Source organism: Drosophila virilis, chromosome 3, assembly GCF_030788295.1.
Source record: "Drosophila virilis strain 15010-1051.87 chromosome 3, Dvir_AGI_RSII-ME, whole genome shotgun sequence".
Lineage (NCBI taxonomy): Eukaryota > Metazoa > Arthropoda > Insecta > Diptera > Drosophilidae > Drosophila > Drosophila virilis.
In genome coordinates this window covers 211,077-224,495 of record NC_091545.1, presented here as the reverse complement: position 1 = coordinate 224,495, position 13,419 = coordinate 211,077, and the positions used below count along the sequence as shown (strand labels likewise).

General features: G+C 40.6%; 3 protein-coding genes across 11 annotated transcripts in view; 1 reads left to right on the top strand and 2 right to left on the bottom strand.

Annotated features, from left to right (window-relative positions):
- Positions 1–13,419, top strand: part of Svil (Supervillin) — a 125,829-nt gene that overhangs the window by 90,746 nt on the left and 21,664 nt on the right. The window lies entirely within an intron of this gene.
- On the bottom strand, positions 6,278–7,747 carry LOC6636813 (uncharacterized). Its single transcript, XM_002060259.4, has 2 exons — positions 7,205–7,747; positions 6,278–7,152 (listed from the first exon to the last, which is right to left on the bottom strand). Exons 1-2 carry the CDS (start codon positions 7,730–7,732, stop codon positions 6,793–6,795), a joined length of 888 nt encoding a protein of 295 aa, XP_002060295.4. The 5' UTR covers positions 7,733–7,747; the 3' UTR covers positions 6,278–6,792.
- Cyp4d20 (Cytochrome P450 4d20) lies at positions 8,334–10,483 on the bottom strand. Its single transcript, XM_002060260.4, has 5 exons — positions 10,204–10,483; positions 9,762–10,148; positions 9,635–9,704; positions 9,285–9,481; positions 8,334–9,230 (listed from the first exon to the last, which is right to left on the bottom strand). Exons 1-5 carry the CDS (start codon positions 10,364–10,366, stop codon positions 8,512–8,514), a joined length of 1,536 nt encoding a protein of 511 aa, XP_002060296.1. The 5' UTR covers positions 10,367–10,483; the 3' UTR covers positions 8,334–8,511.

Genomic DNA, 13,419 nt, shown 5'->3' with positions numbered 1-13,419 from the left:
CTTCTTTGACTTATGGGCCAGCCACTTACTTATGTATATATAATGTTAGATAAGTTTTCTATAATCAGCTTGATATGCATTGCATTATTGAAGGCGGATCGATTGTCCAAAAATAGACAAAAAAGCGACTTCTAGTTCAAATGGCACTCGCTGATAGTTCTAAATATTGGGGTTTAGTGTAAACATTTATATGGCGCAGCATTTATTCAAATGCACCCCGTACACGTCCATTCCTTATAAACCGACCTTTCCACGTTAGTGTGGTAAACGTGAGCCTCAACGCTAATGAAGCACGCCGACAATGAAAATAGAGAAATATTTTTCGGGTTAATCATTTGATGTGAGCGAGATGAAACTACATTTTCTGCATAGTAGGATGTGGTAGACGTATACTGTAAATGTATATTTAATTGTATATATTATACAAATGTAACTAACTAAAGATATTTCCCAGACGGGGGCATTCAGCTTTTAAAATTATATATGTTATCTATAGCTGTTTGAAATTCGTAGTTATAAGAGACCTATACTACTGTTTAAGAGAATCTTCTTATATGACCGGGCTTAATAATCTGTCAAAACGCAATTATTGGAATTTATATCAACAATGTTAAAGGGCATTACAGTTACGTTGCATAGACAATGTATTTTCTTGTTACGGCTCCACATACTCGAAATACTCCACATAAATATGTGACCCCGCTGCTCTCATAATTGAATATACCGACTGATCTCTGCCAGGTCCTCAGATCTCCATCGAATGCGATGATGAATTATCAACGCTTTTAATGCGTCATTCAGACGTGACCTGTGATCTGTCGATAGAGCAGCATTTCTAAAAATGGAAAGCCATTCGAGGCACAGCTAGAAAGTGGAAAATGGAGATGCAGGCGAACGGAGAAAAAAGGCTATAAATTATACGTTCCCCTCCAAAACAGAACCAGAAGCATTGGGGCATAAAGTTCTCTGGACAGAGCTATAAATACTTTTGTTGGGAAATCTTGCTGCAGTGTAATTGAAATGGATGAAGTTGTTTGCCCAACTATTCAATTCCAGTCGAACTCGAATTTTAAGTATGTTTTATTTATTTGTTTGTTTTTTTTTTTTTTCGTGTTGATTCTCTTCTCAATGCTTTATCTACAAAGTAAATTTTTAGGACAAACCTGATCTCATTTAAAAGTTATTTTACTTTTTAAACTATTACACAAGCTAATGAACTGACTCTTGACTCTTTGTTTGTTGACTCTTTGTATTGCGTCTGATTCTGTTCTGGTTATATGTTTACGAATGCTGCAGCTGTTTTGCCAGTTATGAGTAAGTATACCCTGAAATGTGCAAAAAGGTGTGAAAAGGGTATTTATGGTGCTGTGCAAATTTTGTAACAGGCAGCAGAGGTTTCTGTCTTTTTATCTTTCAGGCTAATTTCTCTAATTCTTTATTCTTTTTTTTTGTCTAACATACATTTAAGTGTGCAGAATGCCTAAAAGCTAAATCAACTTATGCTGGAATCAACTCGTGTTTAGGTTTATTTTCCCATTTAAAGCAAAAAAAAAAAGAAAACAAGTTTGTAATTCCATTTTCTTTGAACGATCTATTGTTTTGCTAAAACAGAAATATTAAATTACGGGGCTTGCTCTATAAATTCAATCGAATTATTGGGCAGAAAATTTTGTTTAAATATCATTCTGATTATCGACTGTGTGCATTTAATTACTTTTTAATGGGAATTAATAGCAAACAGCTGGGTAACGCTGTCGTGTAGCAATAGATACAATATCGATATTGAGTCAGTTATCGCCCTCCTCCGAGAAAGAACTATCTTGTCAAAATATCGACAGAGAGGAAAAAAAGTCAGCATCCGTGGCCTGGTACAGTGAACCTTGCGTGCAAGATTATTGCCCTGTCTGAGTTTGGCCAAGAACTGAATTGCTCAAGCCTCAGCTACGTTGCACGTTGCACGCTGTCTGAAAACTGCTCTTAAATCTGTTGATGGCCGTGTGGAGGCAAATCAGCTATTCGAATCGCTTGGAGCGAGAAAAGCGTAGACTTTGCTGTCAGCCCTTAGCAAACTCTTTGTCTGGCGACTGCTATGTATCGACCGCGTCGTTATCATCATCATGGGGCATTTACTATGTCAGCATTGTCGCCCAGTCTCTTCAAATCTCTGGTTCATTGGATCTTCTGCATCTGTGCTGTGTGCTGTTGGGTTTCCATTGTGCTGTCTGGCACTCCAAACACTTGGGAGCCAGCTTCCTTGCTACTTTCTGCTAAATATATATATACATACATACATATATATACATATATATATATATCAATTGAGCTGAGCGGTGCACGAGTCTCCATCAGTCGTGCTGTCCTATGTATATATATATATGTATATATATATATATATATATATATATATATACACATATATACTAGCGCGTATTGTCCGGCCTTGCCCGTGGTACTTATGTTATAAAATCAATGTTCTCGAATAGCATTGGAAATGATTTTGAAACTGAGCGGGACAGTAAACAAACTACTGTCATACAAACGCTTTCCGTCATTTTACCACTGTTTCGAGTGGAATTTTCCAAATCGCTGAAATACGTATTCATTATATTCTTATATAGAGCTTTGAAAATAAGTTTGATACAAATCGAACACAGCTTTTAATTCGCAAAAAATTACTTTAAAACGTACTTTCCACCGAAGGAGCTTAGATTTTGCAAAAAATATGAAACACGTCTCAAATGATTTTTCATATAGAGCTTTGAATTTGAGCGCTAAACGTCACCCACCAAATCTTTCACCCCCATTTCCACCAAGGAGGAATACATTTTTGGAAAAGTGTGAAACCCCCCTCAAAAAATGAGTTTGAACAAAGAAATTTAAAATTGAGTTTGAGGCCAATTGGATGGTAAACAAAAAAGTTGCATACAAACGTTTTTCGCGATTTTTCCATACTTGCGGGTGAAATTTCCCGAATCCCCGTCTTAACGTGCACCTTCATCACATAAGGTAACTACAGTGTAAATTTCAGCTTCATAGCTCTTACGATTTAGGCTGTGCGTTGATCACCAATGTCAGTCAGTCAGTCAGGACAAACAGTTTTATATATAGAAATGAATATACATATATATATATATATATATATATATCATATATATATACATATCAATTAAGCTGATTTGATCCGCGAGCGGGGCACGAGTCTCCATCAGTCGTGCTGTCCTATGATTAGAAGCATCTTTCTGTCGTAAACTAAGTTAATTTGAAATCAATGAATTAAATAATCTTTATAGGTTTAGGTTTTCGCTTACCCGAGTCCAGCTACCAACAGCTAGAATATTGATTCTGTTTCTAATCTATGCTTATTGAAATTATTTGACTATTTTATACCCTGAACTCATTAAAAATGGCTATAAGGGTATATTGTATTTGTGCAAAATCCAAATGTATGTAACAGGCAGAAGGAAGCATCTCCGACCCCATAAAGTGTATATATTCTTGATCAGCATCAGTAGCCGAGTCGATCTAGCCATGTTCGTCTGTCTGTCTGTCCGTCCGTCCGTATGTATAAACGCAAGGAACTCAGAACCTATAAGAGCTATAGACTTGAAATTTTAGATGTAGGTGCTCCTAGTGCCTTTGCAGATCGAGCTTGTTTCCGATAATCGATAACTTACTCTGTTTCCAAGCAATCGATATCCTGTTTTATGGGCAATTTTGGTAAATAATAAGAGCTAGAGTCACCAAACTTAACATATAGTTCTAAAATATAATATATATATGCATTTGATGTTGGAAGAAGATGGTTTAGGGTATCCCCTAGTCGGGAGCTTCCGACTAGAACCTCTTACCTGTTGTATTTAGCATTGTTAACGGAACGATTTAATTGTGTCCCTCATCTCTAGAAATATTTAAAAATGTATTCAAACGACGGTGTTTAGTAGGGACTTCATCACGCAGGAAACGCAAACTGTCAGCTGAGAGTATAACAGCGCATATGGCTGATCGATTATTGGTGACTTTGGCGCAATTAAGTTACAAGTAAAACACAATTAAAAGCAGGCAACGGCCAGCGCAACGGGCTATCCTGGAGGCGGGGCAAGTAAAAGTTGCAGCCACAAGTGAGGCGCATTACCAAAAAGAAAACATGCAAACATACACGCCTTAAAATGTGAAAATGCGAATGACCTGAATACATAGACATGTGACAGACACACACACACACACTCACACACACACTCACACACTCACACACACACACTCACACACACACTCACACACTCACACACACACACGCACACACCTGAAACAGATAGCACGGGGCACATGGGCAACACGCAGCTAGGGGCAGAGGAGGGCAAATGCCATAAAAGGGAGCAACGCCGACGATTTCCTTTTCGGTGCAGCTTGTTGTTGTTGTTGTTGTTGTTCCAGCAAAACTAGTTTTGCGTACAGCTTTTTTACAATTTATTTTGTATTTTGTTTTCTGGTTTGGGGACAACTAGCTGCACCTGCAGTTGGCCAGTTGACCAAAAACACACACAAACGCCTATTTATGGAAAGCAGTTAATTGATTTGCGGCACGTATTTATTTTGCTTAGAATATTTTTATTTTTGGTCAATTTCTTGCATTTCAACTTAAAGCTGAATAAAAACTCGTTTACTTAAAATCCAAGCACAATAATGGAGCGCATAAACCGTGCAATACCCCAGGTGGGCTGTCAAAATGCCGACTTATGTTTCATCATCGACAGCTGACAGATGAGACGTTTGATTACTTTAGCGTAAAGAAAAATGGGAAAAGTGTGCGAACTTGGTTTTAGACATTGCCTAAAGCTTGTTTAAAATAAGCAGATCTCAAATATTAATATCAATAAAAAACTCATTTCGCTTTCATGCTGATGAGTAAGTCTTTTTACTTGTTGGAGTTCTGTTCAGAAATGCAGTTAAAAGGAAAAAAAAGTAAGAGGGTCTAGTCGGGAGCTCCCGACTAGGGGATATCCTGAACCCTCTTCTTCCCACATCAAATGCATATATATATTCTATTCAAGAAGCTATATGTCAAGTCTGGTGATCATAGCTCTTATTATTTACCAAAATGGCCCAAAAAACAGGATATCGATATCGATTTTTATCGATTGTTTGGAACCGGAGTAAGTTATCGATTATCGGAAACAAACTCGATCTGCGCAGGCACGAGGAGCGCCTACATCTAAAATCTCTAGCTCTCATAGCTTCTGAAATCCTTGCGTTCATACAAACGGACAGACGGACAGACAGACAGACGGACATGGCTAGATCGACTCGGCTATTGGATCAAGAATATATATACTTTATTGGGTCGGATGTGCTTCCTTCTGCCTGTTACATACATTTGGATTCTGCACAATGACAATATACCCTTAAACCCATTTTGAATGGGTTCAGCGTATAAAAAAATTTAACAAATTATTGAAATAAAAACCTCAAATTAATACTTAATTCTGAGTACAACATGTTTGGGCTTCCCTCGCTCTATAAGATGTGAATTATTGTATTTCCTTGATTCCAGTTCATGTGGCACTTGGCTTTCTATTAATTATCACCTGTACGATATTCAGTGCAGCCAAGGCCTAATAATTTTAACATATATTTTATTGCAGTCACGTCTAAAACACCTTACACCAACTGGTTTTTAGTTTCCTTTACTTGTTCCTATTAACTGAATATAGCCAGGTCCAAGAACCTGCTTCACCGAGGCTTACTCGATTGCTATTGCCGTCCGGTATTTCCAATGAAACGCATAGAAGAATTTGTCGCAATTGTCGGATACCAAGATTAACACATATTCACATTCACGTGCAGACTAAACTGAAACTTTGCATTCCATTCGATCTTGTCGAGCTATTAAAGTCAAGCAACCTGCTTTGGGGCAACAGGTGAATGTGTGTTCAAGTCTCTCGAGCCCTACACAACCAAACTCAATAGAAATCAACAACTTTGAGATGACGCCGCCTTGGCAATCGAACATAAAAGGCAAAGACTTACCACAATAAAAGGCAAACGTGCTTCCAACTGTGACTTGGCGTGGGTTTGGTTTGCTACCTTGATGCTCTTATATAGCATATCACTTTTTAATAACATGCAGAGACTGTTAAGAAACTCCTTGAAGTTGCGGCTATTAAAATGTGCTCTGAAGATCCTATTATAAGCAGCATTATTCTTAATACGATTTGTTAAATCTCCATTTCGGTACTTAATCAGATGATTATTGCTCAATTGAGACCGAAGAGCACCTAGCTAGTTTTGAGTTCTGTTTTTGTTTTATCTTGTTTGTGGTACAATATCAATAGTTAGACAATAGTTAGTCGGGAGTTCCCGACTAGGGAAAACCCTGAACCATCTTATACCATCACCAAGTGCTGCTCGCGCTTGGCTATAGCTCAATAAAGATATTTGATATATAGTGTTCATCTCAAATATGTAAAGGCCATATACGACTTTTTATACCCTAAACCCATTAAAAATGGTTAGAGGGGGTATAATATATTTGTGCAAATGTATGTAACATTCAGAAGGAAGCATCTACATCGACGGAGATCTACATCGACGGGTTCAGGGTATAAAAAGTCGTATATGGGCCTTACATATTTGAGAGTGGTCGTATCAAACTGAGAGTTATTATTGCTGTGACAAAGTTAATCTACGTTAGTTGGGCGACTATTTGATGTCTAATATTTAATTTTTAATAAAGAACTCACAGCAGTTTTTAGGATTTAAACAGCTTGCTTAAAACATTCTTGACGCGCTGTGACATTAGTTCAACAAGTTTAAAAGCTGCTTAAACTGATCCTCCAGATTTGCTGGGCTTTCCGTTGTCACTGGCTCCGGTGTGGCTGTTGTTGGCGCCTCTGTTGTCGTTGTGGTCGTTGTGGTTGTGGTAGTTGTTGACGTGGAGCTGGTGCTGCTGGGCAATGGCTTTGGCTTGATGCGTCCATCGAGGCAGGCCTGAAGGTAGTTGTAGTTGCTGGCCGTTGACTCCACGTAAGTGCGCTCCGCCTTGTGGTTGCATTGTTCATGATGCAGATCGATCAGGCGATAGCGTTCCTGCAACAACGTAGCCGACTCCGAGGCATTTCCTGAGATGCCATACGTGGCAATGGTGTTGTTGGAACCCTAACTTGAAATTTAGCACCAGGAAGGTGAATTGGAATGGGACACTACTCACCGCTGCGGCATGACAATTGAAGGAGTCAAGTGTGCCGTTAATCTTACTGCAGACTCGTAGCGTGCCACAAACTGATTCCGCCGACTGCTCAATTCTCCTGCGCGTAGCTAGAAAGTCTTTGTCAATGCCGCGCCGTGAATTGTGCGCCTGCTGTAGACATTCGCTGTAGGCTCCACTGTACTGCTCCGCAATAAGATTCGATTCGCCAATGTAGCCAGCAAAGCAGGAGACCGAGGTCTTGGGATCGCGACGTGTCACCCGAGAGTTAAAGAACAGACGGGTTAGACCATCCTGGGTCGGCAGTCCCACATAGGGCGGTAGTGGCCTGACCACGCCCTCTGCAGAGGCGGCCAGAATCAGGGCCAGGAATAGCATCAAGTGTGTAGATCCAAGCGACATGTCCCCAGACTGGTGATTGGTAAAGCAAGTGAGATGCTTTGGCGCAGTGCGTCTGTTTTGGTCAGCTTTTATACGCCAAGACCCAAGACGTCTGCTGCCAGGCAGCTGATAAGATTTCCAGCTTATCATCTTGCGAATTTTAAAATGATGCTAGACAAATATACCTCCATCCGTTGGCTTGTTTATTTACTAATATGCTCGCAGAGCGTCATTCCACAGAGGCATATAAATGGTGTGGAAACTAAATCAGATTTAATCTACTTTCTGAATTTCAAGAAAATAAGAATTGCACTTTTATTTTCGTTTATTGTATTTATAATTTACCGCAAAGTGCCTAGAAGTGGCGCCTTTTAGATTGCATAGATGCATCACTTGTTTGCACTCATCTTGAAAAGATAAACTATAATTTATGACTTCTGCGCTCATTTGCTACACAAACACATAATTGGCCCCACTCTCCCATTCTTTCTATGCCTTTCCAGTGACGCCTAATTTTATAATCTGGCCAATGTTAGTATTGTGACTCATACCACCTAATATAGATAATGGAATGCATGTGGTTTACGCATTGCGATGAGTTGTAATCTGTGCACTCGATTGCAGTTTATACTGTATTTATAATAGATACCCTTAATAGTTGACCTTATATGTAGGCTTAAATCATTTAATATTCTATAAGAAAAACACGAAACTTCCCCGATCCCATATAAATCTTTGAGATACACCTAGCTAAGGAATCAATCGAATGCAGTTTATATTTTATTAATAATAGATACCCTGTATAGTTTCCCCTGCAGAAGGCTTATACGTAGGCTTACAATCTTTGAATGCTCTGTAAAAGGAACCCGAAACCCGATATCATATAAATCTTAAAGATACATCTAGCTAAGGAATCGTACTTTCCATTCCTATTCCAATCTCGGCTTTAAAGCTACATTCATGCCTGTTGGTGAGCGCAATATGAAGTTCATCATTGGGCTTACCTCTGGTCCTTCGGGTAGCAGCTCGTAATGTCGAATCACTTTGCTGATCAACGTTTTCATTTCGAGCATGGCAAACTTTTGGCCAATACAGTTCTTGGGCCCTGCACTGAATGGCAAATAGGCGAAGGTTTGTCGCTTGCCCTCCGCTTCCCACGTATCGTCTAGAAAGCGCTCTGGCTTAAAGCTCAACGGATCGGGAAAGTATTTGGGATCGCGATGCGCAAAGTATAGCACCAAATAGATGCTGGTGTTTGCCGGTATGGTCTGTTCACCAATCTGGAGATCCTTTCTGGTATGTCTGCCAATCGCTGGCACTGGCGGGTAGAGTCGCATTGTCTCCTTGATGACACATTCCAAATATTTGAGCTGCTGCAGTTGAGCCTGGCTGATTGGCTCCATTCGATTTTTGCCAAGCACCTGGAGCAGCTCGTCGTATAGATTCGCCTGCACCTCGGGGTGTCTGGCGAGGCAGTAGAACGCATGCGAGACTCCGCTGCTGGTGGTGTCGTCGCCCTCGAACATGAAGGTGTCCACCTCCTCGCGTATGTCCGTATCGGTGAGCGGCCTGCCTTGGATAGAAGACTGGAGCAGAATATCGAGAAGTGCCATCTGCGGCCTTCTGCCTATGTCGCCATCGCCCAGACCTGCGATAAAATAGATGGTTATTCAGCTGATGGAAATTATCTCTATCGGCTTACATAACGGTCGGTAGCTGCCGTCAGCCTTGGCACGCTCAACCGCCTCCCTTCGCTCTCGGATGACCTTGTCGGTGAAGTCATGCATGATGCGAATATCTCGCACTAGCTTCATATGCAACAATGGAGCCGTGAGTCTAAAGAGCCACTCGTAACGTTGTGAGAACTTAAACATGCGATCTGGCTGGATGTTGACGACGCTGAAAGCGAGCGAAATTATTACCTTGTAAATGTTTCCATGTAAACATGCTCTACATTTATATTATTGACCTTTAGACTCTCCACAAAATTAATTGGATTTGTCTTTGCATACTAGCGAATAGTTGAAGTTGTCTAAGGGCCGCATAGATTACCTTTTTAGCGCTTTTATATATGGAAATTCTGGATCACTTTGTGCATTCACCTGCACGCCCATTGCGGTCTCTAGGCAAACGATGTATATTATTTCCTCGGCCTAGTCATATAGTCTTATACACAAACCTGTAATAACATCCAGGGCTGCCAGCGACACGTATTTCAGCATATTCACAACATGCTTCCCATCGGCCACTGGCTGTAGTTTCTCCACCAAGACGGCGCTCTGGCTGTCCATAATGTCCACGTAATGTTCCAATATCTTAAAGTGGAACACATTTGAAAAGACTTTGCGCCTGGAGTGCCACTTTCTGCCCACGCTCAACAACAGTCCGTCGTTGAGAAAGGGGCGCAGGAACTGGTACAGCTGACCCTTCTCTAGCAGAGTGGTGCTGCTTAATATGGCCTCAAAGTGGCCTAGATCCTTGGTGTAGATCAGCGACTCGTCTAGTATCCAGAGGCGAAAGGTCGCGCCATATTTATTAAAGCAAGCGCCAACATAGTCGATGATATCTGCACGACCAAGAGAAAGTGAAGCTGCCCCGAGGGTTTCTACTCCAAGACTTACTCTCTGCACCCAGCTGCAGTGCTTGTATCCCGCAGCCCAAAAGTGGCAGCGAGAGGGGACCCGTAATGCCCGATCTCTTCAAAGTGGCGCAGCTGTGCCGCTTGCGTACAAAGTCCCAGACCAGCAGCAGGGTCAAAGCGCCAACCAGCAAGGTCAGCCACATGTTGATGATCCGCGACCGTGAAACTGCCCGAGATTACGAATTATTATTTGCCAAGAGGTTCGCTTTTAAGTTGTTCTCGGCGCAGCGTCCGCGGCTCGACTGTGCTATCTAGGGGCTAACCGGGTTAGCCCTAACCCTGGCCAGGTTCAGCCAAGCGGAGTGTGCTACGATTTTAGACTCATATTCGCTTACTTGGAACTGGTTTTGAACCGTTGTTCTCCACATTGTGCAGTCAGTTTCGAGCGGTTTAATTGACATCAGATAAGTCCGACGTTTACCTGAGTTTTTCAATGTAGAAGTTACGTGATAGTAAGGCTTAGTATATATTCAGGAAGAAACTAACATTTTTAACCTGTATTATAATCAGAAGTAATCTAATAACGTTTTTACCTAAGTTATGAATTTTATTTTATCAATATTTGAACCTACTTTTCTTGTCTTTTTCTCCGAGTGTATGTTATTAATAGTGTGCTCTCGAGCATTTAGAATGTGATTAAAATGCCGATCAGTTCGAGCTGTTCACATTACGCACAGCGATTACAAATAGACGCGACGGGGTAAATAAATAAAGCTACAACTTATTGTTTATAAATGAAGCTACAATAAATGAATTCAAAATATAAAACACGTGGAATAATTGAGTTAATACGTTAAGTTAATACGTTAAAAGAAAAATTGGTTTTTAATATACAAAAGCTTTTTCTATTTTAGCCAGGGTCAAGTAAATACGCGTTGACATTTATGTGGGGTACTACAAAACTCAGAGTACACTAGCCCACAAAATATGAAATAAAGGTTTTGTCAACCCGGCAGCGGAAAACATCGAAAAACAGATGTGGCTGGACCTGCAGTTGAATGGACTGTAGCTGCAACTGCGACGACAAACGTTGTTTTAGTTTTTGAAGTTGTTGTCGTTGCGGTTGTTGCTGTTGTTGCCGTGTTGAACTTGACGCAGAGTTCATTTGAGCTGGAAATTGGAGTGTGGACTGTGCAGAGCGAGTTAGGGGCAGACACTAGAGTACTTGTTTAGTTAGTTGGCGACCAATGAAGTCACTGCAAAGACAAGACCCGAGCGCACTTAATATGTTGGCTGCGTAGGCCGTGTCAAACAAGTTATCAAAGTGTCTACAAGTCGTGTAGTTTCAGACAACCAAACGGTAAACGGGAACGTCCTTAAAACAAACCCCATCAACGTATTAAATTCGTTGACTCACGATTTTCCCATGAAACCAACTCACAAGATTATGACTTCTTATAAGGGCAGAATCAGGCGGCGGCTTACTATCATTGGCTGGGAGCTACACTCACTGGAATAGCACGTCAGGTTTGTCTGCAGAAACAACCGAACCTAACCCAAACAGACCAAATCGAGGAACCACAAATATGCATTTAAATTAAGAACTGCACTGGAAAGAGGAACCACAAATATGCACTTAAACTAAGAACTGCACTGGAAAGAAATTTCTTCCTTCGTGCTAGGTTTGGGTGTTGCTTGTTTAAAATTTACCACGTTTGCCAAAAGTGCATTTCGTGCCATCTATTTGGTGAAAGCGCGTCATCTTCGTACCCCCATTACCCAGACTCCCTTTGCCTTCCCCAATTCCCCACCCCCCCCTCCCTTCTTCTATAAATTGAATGTTATCGACAACAAACAAAAAATGGAGTTAGTTTTGACGGCTAATGTTTGGGTTTGGTTCTTGTTACCCCGGCAACTGGCAAGCGGTAGAAAAACATGTCTGGGCTTCTTTTGAAAAGGGTTGGGAGGCACAAGGTTGAGTTTTCCACCTCTGTGGTGGTTGCTGCTTTTGAATGCAGCACGTGCTGGCAGCTCTGCGCCTGTCCGCAGTGCAGCCAATAAACTGTTCCAAAGTTGCCAAGCCAGTGACAAAATGTTGCTGACTCATATACATCTCTATATATAAAACTGTTTGTCCTGACCGACTTACTGACTGATTGGTGATTACAGCCCAAATCGTAAGAGACACTGTAGTAACCTCATGTGACGAAGGTGCACGTTAAGACGGGGTTTCGGGAAATTCCCCCTGCAACAGTGGTAAATTGGCGGAAAACATTTATATGAAAGTTCGATCAGTTTCAAAATCATTTTCAAAGCTTTTTGAGAACATTTATTTAATACGTGCCACGGGTAAGACCGGGCTATACGCGCTACTATATATATATATATGAATATGTTTACAACATGTTATTAATACAGAAAATAATTAGGCGGGTATTCCCAAAGAGAATAACGTAAATGTGAATAGATTAAAGGATACTTCTATCATTTCGTAATGAAGTCCAAAATGTTAGACTCCAATCTAGTGAGATTCATTAGGTAACATAGATCTTGAACTGAGCATAATTATATCGAACTCGTAAATAATTAAATTTAATAAAATTTGTGCCAAAATTGTTAAAAACTCAAAACGTGAACAAAACAAATAGCTGAAAGCTTGGTAGCTACGTTTTTTCCGAGTGCTCAGAGAAGGCCAGGTTAATAAAACGTTAAATGCGCAAATACTCGAACAAAAGCGAACACCAAACTGAGTGTAAGGGTGACAGGGGACTTATCAAAGATCACGTTGACGTTGTAATTTTACATAATTACGAGCATACCATTTTCTTGGGAATACCTTGGGCTGAAATCTTTTGTAATCTATTTTTTTTTTCGTTGCAAAATTTTTTTGCTAGTGCCTGCGCAGATCGAGTTTGTTTCCGATAATCGATAACTTACTCCGTTTCCAAGCAATCGATAAAAATCGATATCGTTTTTTTTGGGCAATTTTGGTAAATAATAAGAGCTAGAGTCACCAAACTTGACATATAGCTTCTAAAATAGAATATATATATGCATTTGATGTTGGAAGAAGAGGGTTCAGGGTATCCCCTAGTCGGCAGCTCCCGACTAGAACCTTTTACTTGTTTTTGTTACGATCGTTGATTTTATCATTATTGTCGCTGATATTCGGCACCTGACAGTTAACCTGAAATGCAATGTGATGGGTCCGCTTGCGGTTTTGTTGCTGCTGTATCCAATATTAACATATTATAAT

Excerpts from the sequence above, each read along its gene's own strand:
- LOC6636813 (XM_002060259.4), bottom strand. The coding sequence starts at position 7,732 with ATGATAAGCTGGAAATCTTATCAGCTGCCTGGCAGCAGACGTCTTGGG. Across the intron at positions 7,153-7,204 it reads TCAATTGTCATGCCGCAGCG|GGTTCCAACAACACCATTGC; the intron begins GTGAGTAGTGTC and ends ATTTCAAGTTAG.
- Cyp4d20 (XM_002060260.4), bottom strand. The coding sequence starts at position 10,366 with ATGTGGCTGACCTTGCTGGTTGGCGCTTTGACCCTGCTGCTGGTCTGG. Across the intron at positions 10,149-10,203 it reads ACTGCAGCTGGGTGCAGAGA|ATATCATCGACTATGTTGGC; the intron begins GTAAGTCTTGGA and ends TTGGTCGTGCAG. Across the intron at positions 9,231-9,284 it reads CGGCAGCTACCGACCGTTAT|GTCTGGGCGATGGCGACATA; the intron begins GTAAGCCGATAG and ends ATTTTATCGCAG.